Consider the following 18,010-nt stretch of genomic DNA (forward strand, 5'->3'; position numbering starts at 1 on the left):
ATGAGGTAATCCTTGTCATGCATATAACCCCAGCTGAAAGTAAATTTCGCCAGAACACATTTTGGCAAGCAAGCTATAACATCAGCCTATATCTTTGCTGTGTTATCATCCTCGACACTCTGCTCATTATTACAGGTAAAAACCAATGTATTTTATACTTTATTGTTAGTAGTTTAAGAAGTTTAGGATAGCTTGTTTACTATGTTCAAATGCACTATATATTACTGCCAACCACTGTTAGTCGATAATGCAGTTGTAATATGAATTAGTATTAGAGTGATGTCCCTGTACAGTCTTTTATGGGCCTTAGCCTTAATGTACCTTTTAATATTTGAAGCAAGGCATTCCAGATTGAACAATTTATTCACGTTATTCAAACTTACACAATTATGTTTATTGTGATATTGTATAATCCTATGAGGTATTTTTAATAATGTAATTCATGTTTAATACTACTGAAATTATGATTATAGCCCTGTATAGTATAAAATTGTATTATCTATTATGCTAGTCTTTTTGACTTAATTATATAAATGGGGCTAGACACAAAACATTTTGGCAAGCAAGCTATAACATCAGCCTATATCTTTGCTGTGTTGTCACCCAGTAATTTTCGGGTTTGTGCCTCATTTTTGGTTGCGCCTCATCTCGGTCACGCCTGATTTCTGTCATGGTTCAATTCGGGTGCAGCTCATTTGGTGTCTGGCCTTTTCTGTTCTGAGTTGTTTTGGCCCGAATTAATTTTGTCCCAGGTCATTTCAGACCTGCTTGTTTCAGACTTGTTTGTTTCAGTCCTTGCTTTTAAGTACTACTTGTCACTGGTGTTGAAATCCAAATTTTGACCGCTTTTGAAATAAATGTTTCTGTATCATCAGCGTTTATTATTATTTTGAAAGAGGTTAAAGCTGTCTCTTATACACATCTAGATGTGTATAAGAGACAGGTATATAGTAGCCAAGTACTGCATCCAATCTTCATTAACTAACAGTACAGTACTATAATATTTTTGCTTGTATGGTTTTACCACTGTCTCTTATACACATCTAGATGTGTATAAGAGACAGTTATAGCCCTGTATAGTATAAAATTGTATTATCTATTATGCTAGTCTTTTTGACTTAATTATATAAATGGGGCTAGACACAATTCATTTTGGCAAGCAAGCTATAACATCAGCCTATATCTTTGCTGTGTTGTCATCCTCGACACTCTGCTCATTATTACAGTTTGAGCGAAGTAGTGATCTGTTAGGGGTGTCGTACTGTGATTGGGTTATCGAACCAACAGATGAGAGCAACGGAAGCGTTCGCGTGCATACTTGATCTGGTCGTGTGTCTGATGTGCTGTGGATTGTGAATGTAAAGCGTCCAGTTACACCAAGCAAAGCCAGGAGACAAGTCGCTACCTTAGATGTCCAACAAATCATAAGTTACAATTTTAATTGACTTATACTTTATATTTTTGTATGATCTTCAATATGTATTCTTGAGTTGAATGAATATATTGTGCCAACGCCTCTCACGTATCAAGTCGTCGACCGGTCACAAGTAGGAAAACTTTTTTTTCTTTCTTTGCTCAAAAAAAAAAAAAAATTTTGTTGTAAAAAACAAAAACAACTAAAATGCCGACCCTGCACTTCGTAAAATGTGGGTCAGTCGGGCGTGGCCAACACAATATTTCTTTTTATTTAGCCTTATTGAGGCTTAAAGATATTATGGCTTCAGAATGTAAGTGTAATCATATCTAAGAACCACTATGACCAGTGAATTCACTTCTAAAGCTTTCAAATATGTATGTTGCCTCCAAGTGCACAAATACACATTCTAGCTTCAAATGTGAAAATGATACACAAGCAGCCTAATGTTTTGTAAGCTCATCACTGACAGAACTAAAGGAATGCCTTATCACAAAGCCCATCAGCAGGAGTTTGCTTAGAAGATCAGCCACCCTGGTGGCCATAGGGATAACTTAGTCAAACCTTTTACACATTCATCATTAGCCATTGTACCTGTTAATTGTTGCATGATACATTTTCTACTACTTATATCATGTGATACATTTTATACTAAGTACTGTATAGAGGTTCTCAATTCTAGGATTGGAAGAAGGGGTCCATATAATTTTTGGCTTAACAGGGTTTTGAAAATGCAGGTCAAAATTATGTGTATTGGATGCAAAAAGTCAAATAAATCATAAACTGTAGCATTTATATTATTTAAATGAATTATATAGCATTTATATTTATGTATAAATTACTTTTACTTTTATTGTCTTATATTACTAATTAATATTTATATTTTATAATATTCTTATTTATGATTTGCGGTGACTTTAAACTACTTGAGTGAGATTTTTGGGGCGCGACTGGGGGAGGCGCACGTATTTAGGGAGGGGGGATGTATATGCGCCTAGATACACCACTGACAGGAAGTATTAACACCATGTACTAGCTGTTGGGTAGTACATTAATGTTGGCAGTTTTTTTATTTATTCATTATACTGTATATTCGGCAGAAAATCACAAATCAGAAAAAAGCCAGAGGGGTGCCAAGAGGTCTCTTACAGAGTGACAACATTAATGTATCACCTAATTTGATAATTGTCCGGATGGCAGTAGTGGCTCCATATATGAAGTCTCTTTATGAAGAAAGGGGAGTGAGTTATATTAGGCAAGGGGGAACTTGCATGATTTGAACCAATTAAACATTTGAATCAGGAGAAGATATGAAATTTGTAGAAAGAAAACCTGTAAGGCCTCAGCTCGTGATCTGGCAGTTGAATAACAAACATACCAAATTCAAACATCCTCTATCATTGATTATACACAGGCTTGCATATGTCAAATACAATGTCTCTGATAAACAAGTTAAACCATGGACCCTGGTAAGATTGCAAAACTAGGTTAACTGCACAATCTATTATTACTACAAGCACTTGCATGATTCAGCAAAAACTTCACTGAAGATAAACAAAGAAACCAGTCAAGTGTATATAGTGCTTGCCCAGGTAGCTTGACCCTGAAATGTGAAGGCATGAACTTATTACAATAATGATAGGAACTCAATTACTTTTCAAAGACTATTTGTATATTCAATTCAAAATTATTTTAGGAAAAGTAGCAAAAACAAAGTACATGCTGCTGCCTTCCATGGACTGCCAAAAAGTAAAAAAAAACCCTGTCAAGTGGCTCTCCAGACAGCATCAGTACAAATGAACAGTACTAAAACTATTATTATTTTAACTTCTTAAAGACACAAAAGATACAAATACAGTAAATGCCAAATCTGGCAGTAAAATGAAGAGAAAGTATACAAAAAAAAGAAGAAAAAAAAAAAAAGAAAGATTCTAATATTTCAAAGAAGCTCTACATAAACTATGTCTCATAGTGAGGCTTTTGAAGAATAGTTCTTTTGTTTGTAACAGGAATTGAACCCAACGAAAGTTATGTAGTAAATGTTTCCCTGGAAACATCGGTAAATAGAATTCATATTATTGTTAGCCTAGTTAAGCTTTGCTAAACAGTATGAACTTTGAGATACTGACTTGGATACATTAATTTCATTTTATTAAATATATAAGTGTAGTTATTTAATTAAAATACAGAAACTTTATTTTTCTGATGAGTTTATTATGTTTATTTAAAAAATAGAAAAGCAAGTAATGTTTTTATTTGGCCTACTGATTTAATGTTTTTTCATGACGAGTACCTTGCTCTAGTTTCAGATTAGAGTAATGCCTTCACAGAGAATTTGGGTCCATTAATAGTGAAAATTAAAAAACATTCAACCTTTTCTGAGAAGGTTAAGGTAATAATTTTATAATTTCTTTCATTAGAACATATTCTATATCACTACAATGAATGAACACAAAAAACTCTGGTGGTTAAATATTTAATGAATTACAATATATACATGGCCCTTGAATTCTGTATCTATATCTGTATGGCTTACTGCACAGAACCTCACATCTGAGTATATTAGTGCAGGCGCAGAGTTCTTTCAAGACATTGTGGACCATCCATAAATTTCTCCAAGTTGCATCGTAACAGTCATAATCAAAACAAATGCCCATAGTGAATAGGTAGGAATGAACTACACCAAGGTACTAAGACTACAGCAGGGTATCTAGCTAAATTTGAATGACTACACCCTGCCCCAGCTTCTAACAGTACATTATTGGCTGACAAAAAAACCAATAAAACAATCTGACTATGTCAGAGGAGATGGAGAGGTGAGATATAAGGGTGTATGGTACTTTTCTACTTACTTTTGTAGTTACCTGCGTCTGCTTTTTATTGCTGTCTTGCCTTGAATGTTGTTGAAAAGATACTCTGCCATTTGACTGTGTTCATTTCTAGCATTGTCAGCCTTCAAATATTAAAGACAAACACAATAACAACTAATTATTACTGTAATCAGATTCTAAGGATACCAGATGTATGGTTCATGCATAACAAATATTCAAAATATATTTCAATGAAAAATGTTTACATATATTTTACATTATTGTACGGTCTATAAATACTTTATTAAGTATCATTGTTTCAAATAAGAAAGATAACAATACAAAACAGAAAATAGCAGTTTTTATTAATACATTGGTTCATGAAAGCAGATTAAATACATTTTTTGTTGGAATGTTTAACCTAAAGGGAACAGGTCAACCATGCTTTCTCATTGTGTCATCTTTGTATATTTGCATTTGTGTGTGAAGTTAAAATATTTGTTCTTAGAGGATACCTTCGTCAATACTAGTTTTCTATCTTTAGAATTACAGTTGAACTTGCATAAATCGAATCCAAAATGGCATTGACAAACTGTTCGATAAACTGTTTTTGATAAAATTTGACTTGCACATCGTTAATTAATGGAAAACACAACAATTTATCATGTAAAAAAAGATCGACTTAGAAAATATTAAACTTAGGTAAGTTTAACTGTACACTGAAAACTTTATTAAAGCCAATATTGAGATTTTTATTACTTCATCCATTTCTCGAAACATCTCATCCACATCTTCTTGCATCTTGTTGCAATGAGTATAAAGATCATCTCCACCAATCACATGAGGCATATTCTGTTGTCCTGGATAGGATGCCTAGATGAAAAACATATATTAAATAAAAAATGGAAATCAACATCTCTGATTTGCTGTTGCATAACTTATCAACTATTATTAAAGATTCATTGTCTATGTTACAAATTAAATTTGTATATTAAATTTATTATCATTCAATTATAAAAAAATTGGATATTTACCCATGAAATGGAATCAGTAGCAAATAAAATTGAAACTTAAAAAATTAATTCTATGAGCAATTAAATGTTGATTATACTACATCATTAAATTTACCTTTTTAAACCGCTTGAAGTTTTTAACATCCCCCAAGACTACTCTCTGATCATTAGCATCTTCACTCTGCCTGTTTGATTGTCGGCACACTAGTGAAGCTTCACAAGTTCTACTCAAGCTCACTGGAAGGTCTAAAAATTCTGGCTTTATATCAACTGGATTTAACTTGATTAAATTCTAGATCATGAAATGTAAATGAAACATTTTTGTGACATCTACTGATCACATGTATACTTCAATAAAGTGTTTTTAGCAGAGGCTTTGTATAATGGGGCTGCCTGAAAGCTTAATACCCTACGTTCAGTAATGAATAAAGGACTTTTACCTATTATTTACTGTACATTATTAACTATTTTTTGTCCAACTAGTTTACATCGTTAATGTGTGTAATAACAAACAAAGAATATTATGGAATAAATTCACATTTTACATTTTTGAAAACCTCTGGCTACATGCTCAATCTTAACCAAACACAACATTAAGATGGAATGAGGCCGCAAGCTAAATCACAACCAATGACATGGAGAACATAATGTTTTTTCTTTTTTTTTATTTCAACAATTAATGATAAAGAGATACATATACATTGACAGTTGAAATAAGGCAAACATTTAAGAAACAGTGACAAAAAACAGTTTTGTCTCAAACTTAAATTATTTTTAACAATGGAGAAAAAAGCAAGATGTTAACATTTTCCATAAAACATTACAGTTAAATGTGTGGGATTTCTAAACTTACGTTTCAGTCACATATAGATATGAAAGAAAGGTTCTCCCACCATCCTGGGCAAGATTCTCTCATTTGTGTACCGTATTTACCATTTGGTGTTAAGTTTTAAGCGCAATAGTTATCAAATCATTTAAAATTCAGACATTATGAAAGGTTGAATCCATGGCAGGCAAATACAAATATTAAATAGTTTAGCTTGTTTAGTACTGTTACTGACAAATGTTGAAAGATACCTGAGTTTGTACACTGAAGAATCCACTAGGTAATGGTCTTCTGTACACCGGTTGATTTTCTATACTGCTTGCTGTTGTCAGCGACATGACCTGGAAGAAATGATACATGATCTCGATAATTATAAAATAGTGAAACAATGTCCCAATTTTTGGCACGTCTCCATTCATGCTTACGCAAAAGACAAACATGATGAGGTTTCCCTATCATATGTAACTGGCTGGGCATGCTCTGAACAAATGTATGATCATTGGATATACAATCAATGCTAGGATCTGCTCAATGGAGGGGCTACAGTATAACCCACTTCATCCCCCATCCCCCTTTACTGGTGCCAGCACTGTATACAAATACAATCAATCCTACACCATGAAAACCTCCTCTTCTTTCCCCGGAGAATAGTATTCCCATTGCATCTGAATCTATTTCGAAGTTATTGTTCAAACAGCTGTTTTTATTTTTTATTCACTTTTGCATAGACCCAACACATTAGTAATTTCCACATAATTACTGTAAATAGCAGGCCAACGTACAAAAATAAAATAGCAGGGCCATCAGAAACACACCGGCTTTGGCCAGACCATGTTTTCTCAATTCTATTTGTTTGTAACATACAGTTAAATCATAAACTACCTTCAACAAGCTGCTTTAAGCGGTCAATCAGTTGTTTCATTATTAGGGAACAAGTTTTTATATTCCGGCGTATAACCCACCAATTTTATACATTAGAATTACCAATATTTTTAGCTCAGTATCAGCTTTTATGTCATCATAATTATAGAATGATTGATTGAATAATAGATACACAGGCTCACTAAATATTTTACTATATCAAATTTGAATAAAACTTGATAAACATGCACACTAAGTATTTTATTATATCAAATTTGAATAAAACTTTACCAAAATGACTTTTAGTCAGAAATTTTAACATTTATATATACAGCTGTCTACACGGGAGGAATGGGGATTTCCCTCTGGCACGCTGCCCTAGGGAGTTGTTTTACAAGCATTTTTAGTTGTTTTTAATCGGCCGATAATGTTGAAATTATGTTACATTTTGTAAATAATGATTACTCAATCTAAACGTAAGAAACCTCTGTTTATCTCTGTTTAAATTGGTTGGCCACTCATAACTAGACCTGTATTTATTATTTATTATTTAATATTTTGTATTTTTTATTATAAATTACAATTTGTAAATACTGTACAGGTGCAGGTCTAGAAAGAATATTAGGTAGGTCCTATGTTTGTGTTTATTTAGTATTTATTAGTCACCATTATAATACTAGAATGATTGATTGAATAATAGATAAATATGCGCACTAAGTATTATTAAATTTGAATAAATTTAACTAAAATTGTCATGCTCGAAAATTTAACACAGTAAATATCGACTGTACGCGAGAAATTGTAATTTCCCTTGATACAACTGTAAATATTAATGCAAGATACAACTGCATGTTAACTTTGCGTGTGCTTCTTGTTATAACAAACACACGTGGCTTTGCAATGAGTTGTTTATAGGAAAATATTATCCTACCGAAAACACATGCAAAAAACAATATTTTAAGATCATGATCATGAACAAGTGACATCGTAACGACGTCGAATGTGTTTGTAAAATGGACCAAAATTGGAATCAGGTGCGATCCATGGACCGCGGGTATGTAGCTGAGGTTGAATATCTTCTTAACCCTTATCGTATCGTAGGCGCAATAGTGCGACAGCGAAAAATTTACCATTGAATGCCCTAGGCGCACTAGTGCGACACATCCAAGTATACATGGATTTCGCCCTCTATACTGTCTACATATCATTCTGATTCTCATTTGTTTTTGCATCCAGGTTACTTACACTTTGAACTTCTTGAATAAACAAAAATCTTGACAACTTTTATTGAAAAATATTTTATAAATCAAAAAAAATTTAACTTATTTTTGAAAGTTTCAGTATGGCCGCGCAGCAGCGATATACTGTGGAACGAGCCATACACGATGTTTTTGATGATAATAGTGTGGATAGAGACAGGAACATTTTTGTGGAATTATAATTGTGTTTCTGTAGGCTAGTGAGAGTGATGGCTATAATGGGGAAGATGCAAATATCGCTGGTGGTGCAGCGGGGACGAGGTAGTACTAGGGCCTAGCCTAGGCCTAGACGAAGTTAGGCCTAGCCTATACAAAGAAATAGGCCAAATTTGATGGCGGAAACGGAACATTTCCCTGATTGTAAAACAATTTATTTTACAAACCAGTATCACATACAGAATATATGTGCTATGAGGATTATTTTTTTTATAGTTTTTTGTTTAGGGTTCAATAATAAACATACCTAATATTAATGAATAGCATTCACAAAGATTCAATTAACTCTCATTACATAGCAAACAGAAAATTTTATATATGTTGCCTCAACCTGTCTACTGCTGTTATATAAATGGCTTATACAAGATGCTTCCATAACCAGAAAATAATTCTAAGTCATAACTTAAACTATTTAAAATCAAAACCAAATTTTAATTGTTTCAAACAAATAATACTATTCCAAGTTTTTTATTCGCATTTTGAAGGTTTCCCATTTTTATTACCAGTACCCCAGTTAACATCTTGCATGTTCTCCCTCAAGCGGAAGGGTACTCTCTACCAAGCCTGTGTTTGATCTGTGATGCTCTATGGCCGTGAAGCCTGGGCAGTAAAGGTAGAAGACCTGTCTCTTATACACATCTTAATTGTTCTTGTATTCAGGAAGTAGGTCACTTTGTAATAAATTTAGACAGAGTGTTGATAAAAATTCAACAGATAAAAGGGAGTATAAGAATCTCACTTCAATGAATAAATTCACTATAATCTCACTCACCCTTTCAGAATTGTGTTAACTTTACTGGCCCACTGCTGGTTCAAAGGAACTCCTGCCTGACTGTCTTCATCTGGGCTAGAGTGCACTACACATGTCCCCGGCCGTGTCAACAACTCAACATCCTTTGAATGCTCAGGCATCAGTATGCAATTGCCACCACCAAATGTCAAAGCAGTGCTCAATGACTTGTACTTTATTCAAATAAAATACACATTTCTTTTTAATCAATGTTCGAGGAAAAGCAAATGTTTGAATTCTCCATTTAATAGCAGATCTCCAAGCTGCTCTGTTGTGAGCCTGTCTCTTATACACATCTAGATGTGTATAAGAGACAGAGGATAAGCAAGATACGCTCAAATGAGTATAAAAATTCTGACGTAATAGATAAAAATTAAGTTTTTTGATTTCGGATGGCAATATAATGACATCACAATGTCCGATCAGCCATAATGATCTATAAAATCATATCTACAACTCATGTCCTTTCAGGATATGTAATAAAAAGTGGGGATCACCACGCATCCTAAGGAATAACTGATTAAAAATACTTTTGGCATATATAACTGATTAAAAATATATTTTGGCACATTTTCACTGATGTCGACACAAAATGCATGCACAGATTTGTATGTTTAATGCACACGTACAGCATTGTTATTGCCCCTAAAATGACATGGTTATATGTGAAAACAGTGTCAGAAACCCTAAATATGTAAAGAAACGTAATTCATAGCTTCTGTACGTGCTTTGTGCGTAAAATGTGTGCACGGAGCGAAAAATTTTGAAATTCAGAAATGCTCAAAGAAAAAAAATGGGTGATATGCTGTCGCAGGGTTTTACCTAATAATATTATTGTATATAACATAAATTTAAGTGCAGTGCTCAAATGTTTGATTGAATAACTATTATACTGTTCATATAGAGTAATAAGGTCTCAGCAACAGGTGATAATGATGATGATTATAATTAAAACAAAAATGTGTACTAAGACCTCTTTTTATTTTCTGTTTTTTCAAGTCTTGTTTCATCAATGATGCTTCTCTCTCCTAACCCCTTTGTTCTTGGAAGTCTCTTACAAGCCTGCAGCTGTGTTTGAGTCTCGTGGGCTAGAATGTCATGTGTGTCAAGAGACTGAGGTACTGGAGCTTGCAAAAGATTAAGTCCGCCTAAGACAAAAAATATATAAATTGAAACTATTATGATGGTGGTATGTGGCGTGACAGTGAACCTATTGAGTGTAATTTCCTTTATATGTTGTTGTCCTTAAATTTGTGTTTTTGGTAGTACTTGCCTTCCAAAAGATGTGTATAAGAGACAGGTTGCCTTGTGATCCATTGCTTCCATGTACCTTGGAATCAAATTTTGGCATTTTACTTGTTGATTGGTAGTTCTCGTCATTCTCACGAATTCTAAATATAGAAATAAATACATCTTCAATACTCTTTCAATCAATGCTTCCAAAAACATTAATTCAAAAATTTGTATTTCCTTACTCACAGCTGTAACAGCACCAGTATGTGGTATAACATGGAAGACCACAAATATGTAAATATTTCTAAAATTAACTTTGAACAAATAACTTTTCTTTATTTTAAAAAACACTATTTGATATTAAACATATTGTTAACTAGATTTAAATTCGTCATAGACAAATTTTAGGTGATACATGTACTGTACACATGATCCGATAAGTTTTCCATAGCTAGAAAATTTTGAAATGCTCAAAATGGCCTGAAACGTGCTTTAAATTGGTCAAAAAGTGATATTGAGAATTTTAAAAATCAACGCACATGTACGCGCATGTCATGACGAGCGCACAGAAGGTAATGGCTCACGAAGTTGACCCTTGATATGAAGTATACTTGTGTCAGTTTTGTAAACCAGTCTGCCGCCATCTGGCGGGGTTGACTTATGATAAATCATAGAATTTCGAAAAGATATAAACAAAGAAAATGGGAGGAGGGGGGGAGTGGTGGTGTCAGAAAAAACATTCACTTTGACATTTGATGTTATCAACAAAATGAAAATGGAGGGCACAATAAAATAAAATTGTCTCAGCTATAACATACTGAAACTTAGGAGACGTTCGATCAAGGATAAGCAAGATACGCTCAAATGAGTATAAAAATTCTGACGTAATAGATAAAAATTAAGTTTTTTGATTTCGGATGGCAATATAATGACATCACAATGTCCGATCAGCCATAATGATCTATAAAATCATATCTACAACTCATGTCCTTTCAGGATATGTAATAAAAAGTGGGGATCACCACGCATCCTAAGGAATAACTGATTAAAAATACTTTTGGCATATATAACTGATTAAAAATATATTTTGGCACATTTTCACTGATGTCGACACAAAATGCATGCACAGATTTGTATGTTTAATGCACACGTACAGCATTGTTATTGCCCCTAAAATGACATGGTTATATGTGAAAACAGTGTCAGAAACCCTAAATATGTAAAGAAACGTAATTCATAGCTTCTGTACGTGCTTTGTGAGTAAAATGTGTGCACGGAGCGAAAAATTTTGAAATTCAGAAATGCTCAAAGAAAAAAAATGGGTGATATGCTGTCGCAGGGTTTTACCTAATAATATTATTGTATATAACATAAATTTAAGTGCAGTGCTCAAATGTTTGATTGAATAACTATTATACTGTTCATATAGAGTAATAAGGTCTCAGCAACTGGTGATAATGATGATGATTATAATTAAAACAAAAATGTGTACTAAGACCTCTTTTTATTTTCTGTTTTTTCAAGTCTTGTTTCATCAATGATGCTTCTCTCTCCTAACCCCTTTGTTCTTGGAAGTCTCTTACAAGCCTGCAGCTGTGTTTGAGTCTCGTGGGCTAGAATGTCATGTGTGTCAAGAGACTGAGGTACTGGAGCTTGCAAAAGATTAAGTCCGCCTAAGACAAAAAATATATAAATTGAAACTATTATGATGGTGGTATGTGGCGTGACAGTGAACCTATTGAGTGTAATTTCCTTTATATGTTGTTGTCCTTAAATTTGTGTTTTTGGTAGTACTTGCCTTCCAAACCCATACAATGCATCATTGAGATTTGAAACTGTCAACAAATTCAAATGAAGCATAGTCTTACCCATAATGCAAGGTGGAATTCTAAGAATATTTATTAATGCACTTACTTTGGGAAACTGTAGGATTGCAATGCAGTTGAGTTGAACAATAGAGGACAGCTAAACCAATCTCAGAATCTTGAATAGGACGCAATCCACACCTATATCAAACACATAAGCGTCATAAAACCTGGGTGAAAATATAAATGCATTCAAAGTACTCTAATAATATTCTACAAACCAAGTAATTGTTCTTGTATTCAGGAAGTAGGTCACTTTGTAATAAATTTAGACAGAGTGTTGATAAAAATTCAACAGATAAAAGGGAGTATAAGAATCTCACTTCAATGAATAAATTCACTATAATCTCACTCACCCTTTCAGAATTGTGTTAACTTTACTGGCCCACTGCTGGTTCAAAGGAACTCCTGCCTGACTGTCTTCATCTGGGCTAGAGTGCACTACACATGTCCCAGGCCGTGTCAACAACTCAACATCCTTTGAATGCTCAGGCATCAGTATGCAATTGCCACCACCAAATGTCAAAGCAGTGCTCAATGACTTGTACTTTATTCAAATAAAATACACATTTCTTTTTAATCAATGTTCGAGGAAAAGCAAATGTTTGATTTCTCCATTTAATAGCAGATCTCCAAGCTGCTCTGTTGTGAGCCAACCCCCTTTACCAGAATGTCGGTTTGTGTAGCCATGAGACTTCACTTTTTTAGTACTCTTGCGACAACCAAATATTAATTAAAATGTATTATCTAATATAGCAATCTATCATAAGCTCCAAACCATAATATTGCCAGAAGATAGATTTTAATATTAGTATGATTAACAAACCTTCTTTTCAGTTAAGAAGACAAATGTTTTGTCTCTGAACACTGTTTTTCTAAGCTCATTTGGTTGAAATGATACTTCATCTTTCCTGATGGCGACTTCAACAACACCTGGCATGAAACTAAAAGAAACCACAATCAAGATAAATAAATTTGGTAATGGTTTATTGTCATCTCTCAATAAAATGTTGCAGTGAAATAACGGCACCATTCGCAGCAAGGATGAGACACCATAAAATATGCTATTTTTGGAAACACAATACAATACATGAACAAAACACACAAACATGATAAAAACACAACTGACGATGGCTTAATAGAGAGGTGGCCGATGTCAAACATAAATAATATTTCAGTCTGTTGAAATTGAATGAATGACATACTTGCTGCTGTCTGGTAAGTTAGTGTGACTTTCTGCTGCTTCATTCAATTTGTTGACATACTCCATAGTAACAATTGGACAGCAGGAGACTAGTGCACAGATAACCTAGTAGTAAACACACATATTTAAATTGCGGAGCTGAAGACATTAGTAATGCATTAAACCATTTTTAGACATTGGAATCATAGACCACTACTACAAGTTAACAACCACTGAAATCTGCTTGAAACCACAAAATTCAAGAAAAAACAGAGTAAAACTGAAATATGCTAATACCATTAAAAATTAAAAAAAATTCACCTTTTAAAAACTACCATACTTACTTTTACTGTGACATTGATTGCAGCCATTACAAGGTGTGTGCATTCCTGTCTCTTATACACATCTAGATGTGTATAAGAGACAGGAGTAATAAGGTCTCAGCAACTGGTGATAATGATGATGATTATAATTAAAACAAAAATGTGTACTAAGACCTCTTTTTATTTTCTGTTTTTTCAAGTCTTGTTTCATCAATGATGCTTCTCTCTCCTAACCCCTTTGTTCTTGGAAGTCTCTTACAAGCCTGCAGCTGTGTTTGAGTCTCGTGGGCTAGAATGTCATGTGTGTCAAGAGACTGAGGTACTGGAGCTTGCAAAAGATTAAGTCCGCCTAAGACAAAAAATATATAAATTGAAACTATTATGATGGTGGTATGTGGCGTGACAGTGAACCTATTGAGTGTAATTTCCTTTATATGTTGTTGTCCTTAAATTTGTGTTTTTGGTAGTACTTGCCTTCCAAACCCATACAATGCATCATTGAGATTTGAAACTGTCAACAAATTCAAATGAAGCATAGTCTTACCCATAATGCAAGGTGGAATTCTAAGAATATTTATTAATGCACTTACTTTGGGAAACTGTAGGATTGCAATGCAGTTGAGTTGAACAATAGAGGACAGCTAAACCAATCTCAGAATCTTGAATAGGACGCAATCCACACCTATATCAAACACATAAGTGTCATAAAACCTGGGTGAAAATATAAATGCATTCAAAGTACTCTAATAATATTCTACAAACCAAGTAATTGTTCTTGTATTCAGGAAGTAGGTCACTTTGTAATAAATTTAGACAGAGTGTTGATAAAAATTCAACAGATAAAAGGGAGTATAAGAATCTCACTTCAATGAATAAATTCACTATAATCTCACTCACCCTTTCAGAATTGTGTTAACTTTACTGGCCCACTGCTGGTTCAAAGGAACTCCTGCCTGACTGTCTTCATCTGGGCTAGAGTGCACTACACATGTCCCAGGCCGTGTCAACAACTCAACATCCTTTGAATGCTCAGGCATCAGTATGCAATTGCCACCACCAAATGTCAAAGCAGTGCTCAATGACTTGTACTTTATTCAAATAAAATACACATTTCTTTTTAATCAATGTTCGAGGAAAAGCAAATGTTTGAATTCTCCATTTAATAGCAGATCTCCAAGCTGCTCTGTTGTGAGCCAACCCCCTTTACCAGAATGTCGGTTTGTGTAGCCATGAGACTTCACTTTTTTAGTACTCTTGCGACAACCAAATATTAATTAAAATGTATTATCTAATATAGCAATCTATCATAAGCTCCAAACCATAATATTGCCAGAAGATAGATTTTAATATTAGTATGATTAACAAACCTTCTTTTCAGTTAAGAAGACAAATGTTTTGTCTCTGAACACTGTTTTTCTAAGCTCATTTGGTTGAAATGATACTTCATCTTTCCTGATGGCGACTTCAACAACACCTGGCATGAAACTAAAAGAAACCACAATCAAGATAAATAAATTTGGTAATGGTTTATTGTCATCTCTCAATAAAATGTTGCAGTGAAATAACGGCACCATTCGCAGCAAGGATGAGACACCATAAAATATGCTATTTTTGGAAACACAATACAATACATGAACAAAACACACAAACATGATAAAAACACAACTGACGATGGCTTAATAGAGAGGTGGCCGATGTCAAACATAAATAATATTTCAGTCTGTTGAAATTGAATGAATGACATACTTGCTGCTGTCTGGTAAGTTAGTGTGACTTTCTGCTGCTTCATTCAATTTGTTGACATACTCCATAGTAACAATTGGACAGCAGGAGACTAGTGCACAGATAACCTAGTAGTAAACACACATATTTAAATTGCGGAGCTGAAGACATTAGTAATGCATTAAACCATTTTTAGACATTGGAATCATAGACCACTACTACAAGTTAACAACCACTGAAATCTGCTTGAAACCACAAAATTCAAGAAAAAACAGAGTAAAACTGAAATATGCTAATACCATTAAAAATTAAAAAAAATTCACCTTTTAAAAACTACCATACTTACTTTTACTGTGACATTGATTGCAGCCATTACAAGGTGTGTGCATTCCTGTCTCTTATACACATCTAGATGTGTATAAGAGACAGGAGTAATAAGGTCTCAGCAACTGGTGATAATGATGATGATTATAATTAAAACAAAAATGTGTACTAAGACCTCTTTTTATTTTCTGTTTTTTCAAGTCTTGTTTCATCAATGATGCTTCTCTCTCCTAACCCCTTTGTTCTTGGAAGTCTCTTACAAGCCTGCAGCTGTGTTTGAGTCTCGTGGGCTAGAATGTCATGTGTGTCAAGAGACTGAGGTACTGGAGCTTGCAAAAGATTAAGTCCGCCTAAGACAAAAAATATATAAATTGAAACTATTATGATGGTGGTATGTGGCGTGACAGTGAACCTATTGAGTGTAATTTCCTTTATATGTTGTTGTCCTTAAATTTGTGTTTTTGGTAGTACTTGCCTTCCAAACCCATACAATGCATCATTGAGATTTGAAACTGTCAACAAATTCAAATGAAGCATAGTCTTACCCATAATGCAAGGTGGAATTCTAAGAATATTTATTAATGCACTTACTTTGGGAAACTGTAGGATTGCAATGCAGTTGAGTTGAACAATAGAGGACAGCTAAACCAATCTCAGAATCTTGAATAGGACGCAATCCACACCTATATCAAACACATAAGTGTCATAAAACCTGGGTGAAAATATAAATGCATTCAAAGTACTCTAATAATATTCTACAAACCAAGTAATTGTTCTTGTATTCAGGAAGTAGGTCACTTTGTAATAAATTTAGACAGAGTGTTGATAAAAATTCAACAGATAAAAGGGAGTATAAGAATCTCACTTCAATGAATAAATTCACTATAATCTCACTCACCCTTTCAGAATTGTGTTAACTTTACTGGCCCACTGCTGGTTCAAAGGAACTCCTGCCTGACTGTCTTCATCTGGGCTAGAGTGCACTACACATGTCCCAGGCCGTGTCAACAACTCAAGATGCACGGTAGAGATTGCATCTTTAGATCTCTGATTTTGTTTACAAATTCACGGACTAGTGCTGTCTCGTAAGAATTTCGTAGGACGTGTTAAGAATGACAAAATATTCTCTGTATCTACTGGAACCGAGCTGCATAGCTTGTATTCCACTATTTGCATTCAAACCTAGGCTGTGTATATATATTGCCTTGGTTTGGCTCTGTAATCATTAGTGGTCGTGGGACTAGTTTGGGCCCTACCTAAGCTGGTCGGCGAACATTAATAAAATGAGGAATATCAAGAAATACATAAGGGTCTTCGTTTTATAGACACCCTATATGGGTACCTACAAAACAAAGACCCACATTTTTTTCTCTCAATCATGATGAAAATAATGTTTTTAAATCACTTCATGCTATGTCGTGTATACAGTATTCGTCTTTTTAGCACATTATCGACTGAATCTGAGTCAATTTAATGATTTACTCTTTATTCCAGTTCCAAAGTGGCAACCAATGTTGTACGTCCATGGCTGGTGGCAGAGCGCGTCTTGGCGCTGCTACCCTCTAAACGAAAGTAAGGTTTGGCCTAGCGGTACGCGTATTCGGGGCCTACAAAAACCTTGATTAATCCATTCATAAACTTGTTCCATGTTAAAATAAACAGTAGGAATGCTGTATAGTTACGCATATGCGTAGCATAGGTCATTTGGTAGTGACACCAACATAGGATGAATGAGAGGGTATCGGGTGCAGGTCAACTCGGCCACAAGTCAACTCGGCCACAAGTCAACTCGGCCACAAGTCAACTCGGCCACAAGTCAACTCGGCCACAAGTCAACTCGGCCACAAATCAACTCGGCCACAAGTCAACTCGGCCACAAGTCAAAAAGTTCGGCTACAGCCAACTCGGCCACAAGTCAACTCGGCCACAAGTCATCTCGGCCACAAATCAACTCGGCCACAAGTCAACTCGGCCACAAGTTATTTAATGTAAATCTAAGATATTGCATCCTTTTTCTTCAATATATGATTGAAATAAAGTACTGTACACAGTATGTTTTAGTAAAACAGGACCACCACACTACCAAAAGAGATTTGAATGCTATTGTCTATGAATTAAAAAGAGTTATTTATTAATGTGTTCGTCTTCTGTTTACTCACAACATTCTACTT

At 34.3% G+C, this 18,010-nt stretch overlaps 2 protein-coding genes and 1 long non-coding RNA gene across 3 annotated transcripts in view; all 3 read right to left on the reverse strand.

The window, feature by feature from the left end:
• The window catches only part of LOC117124068 (nibrin-like), a 7,679-nt gene extending 1,231 nt beyond the window's left edge, over nucleotides 1-6,448 (reverse strand). Inside the window, exons 1-4 of the mRNA XM_033270198.1 lie at nucleotides 6,315-6,448; nucleotides 5,353-5,529; nucleotides 4,984-5,097; nucleotides 4,267-4,367 (exon numbers count right to left, since the gene is read on the reverse strand). Of these exons, the coding sequence (XP_033126089.1) occupies nucleotides 4,275-4,367; nucleotides 4,984-5,097; nucleotides 5,353-5,529; nucleotides 6,315-6,422 (492 nt within the window). The 5' untranslated portion in view covers nucleotides 6,423-6,448 and the 3' untranslated portion in view covers nucleotides 4,267-4,274. The remainder of the gene's footprint in view (nucleotides 1-4,266; nucleotides 4,368-4,983; nucleotides 5,098-5,352; nucleotides 5,530-6,314) is intronic.
• Nucleotides 6,449-9,167: 2,719 nt separating this feature from the next.
• On the reverse strand, nucleotides 9,168-13,859 carry LOC117124032 (nibrin-like; the record flags this gene model as incomplete). Its single annotated transcript, XM_033270152.1, is given in 8 exon segments — nucleotides 9,168-9,362; nucleotides 10,463-10,580; nucleotides 11,921-12,095; nucleotides 12,337-12,428; nucleotides 12,644-12,834; nucleotides 13,114-13,231; nucleotides 13,493-13,596; nucleotides 13,815-13,859. Coding segments are annotated over 8 exon segments (1,038 nt in total), but the record flags the coding sequence as incomplete, so codon positions are not given.
• A 2,161-nt stretch (nucleotides 13,860-16,020) lies between these two features.
• LOC117124004 lies at nucleotides 16,021-16,855 on the reverse strand. Its single transcript, XR_004447915.1, has 3 exons — nucleotides 16,738-16,855; nucleotides 16,431-16,522; nucleotides 16,021-16,189 (listed from the first exon to the last, which is right to left on the reverse strand). It is a non-coding gene; the product is annotated as an uncharacterized LOC117124004 (long non-coding RNA).
• Between the last annotated feature and the right edge of the window lie 1,155 nt (nucleotides 16,856-18,010).

This window comes from Anneissia japonica, unplaced genomic scaffold (genome assembly GCF_011630105.1).
Source record: "Anneissia japonica isolate Jap-2015-1 unplaced genomic scaffold, ASM1163010v1 scaffold522_len1101056_cov227, whole genome shotgun sequence".
Lineage (NCBI taxonomy): Eukaryota > Metazoa > Echinodermata > Crinoidea > Comatulida > Comatulidae > Anneissia > Anneissia japonica.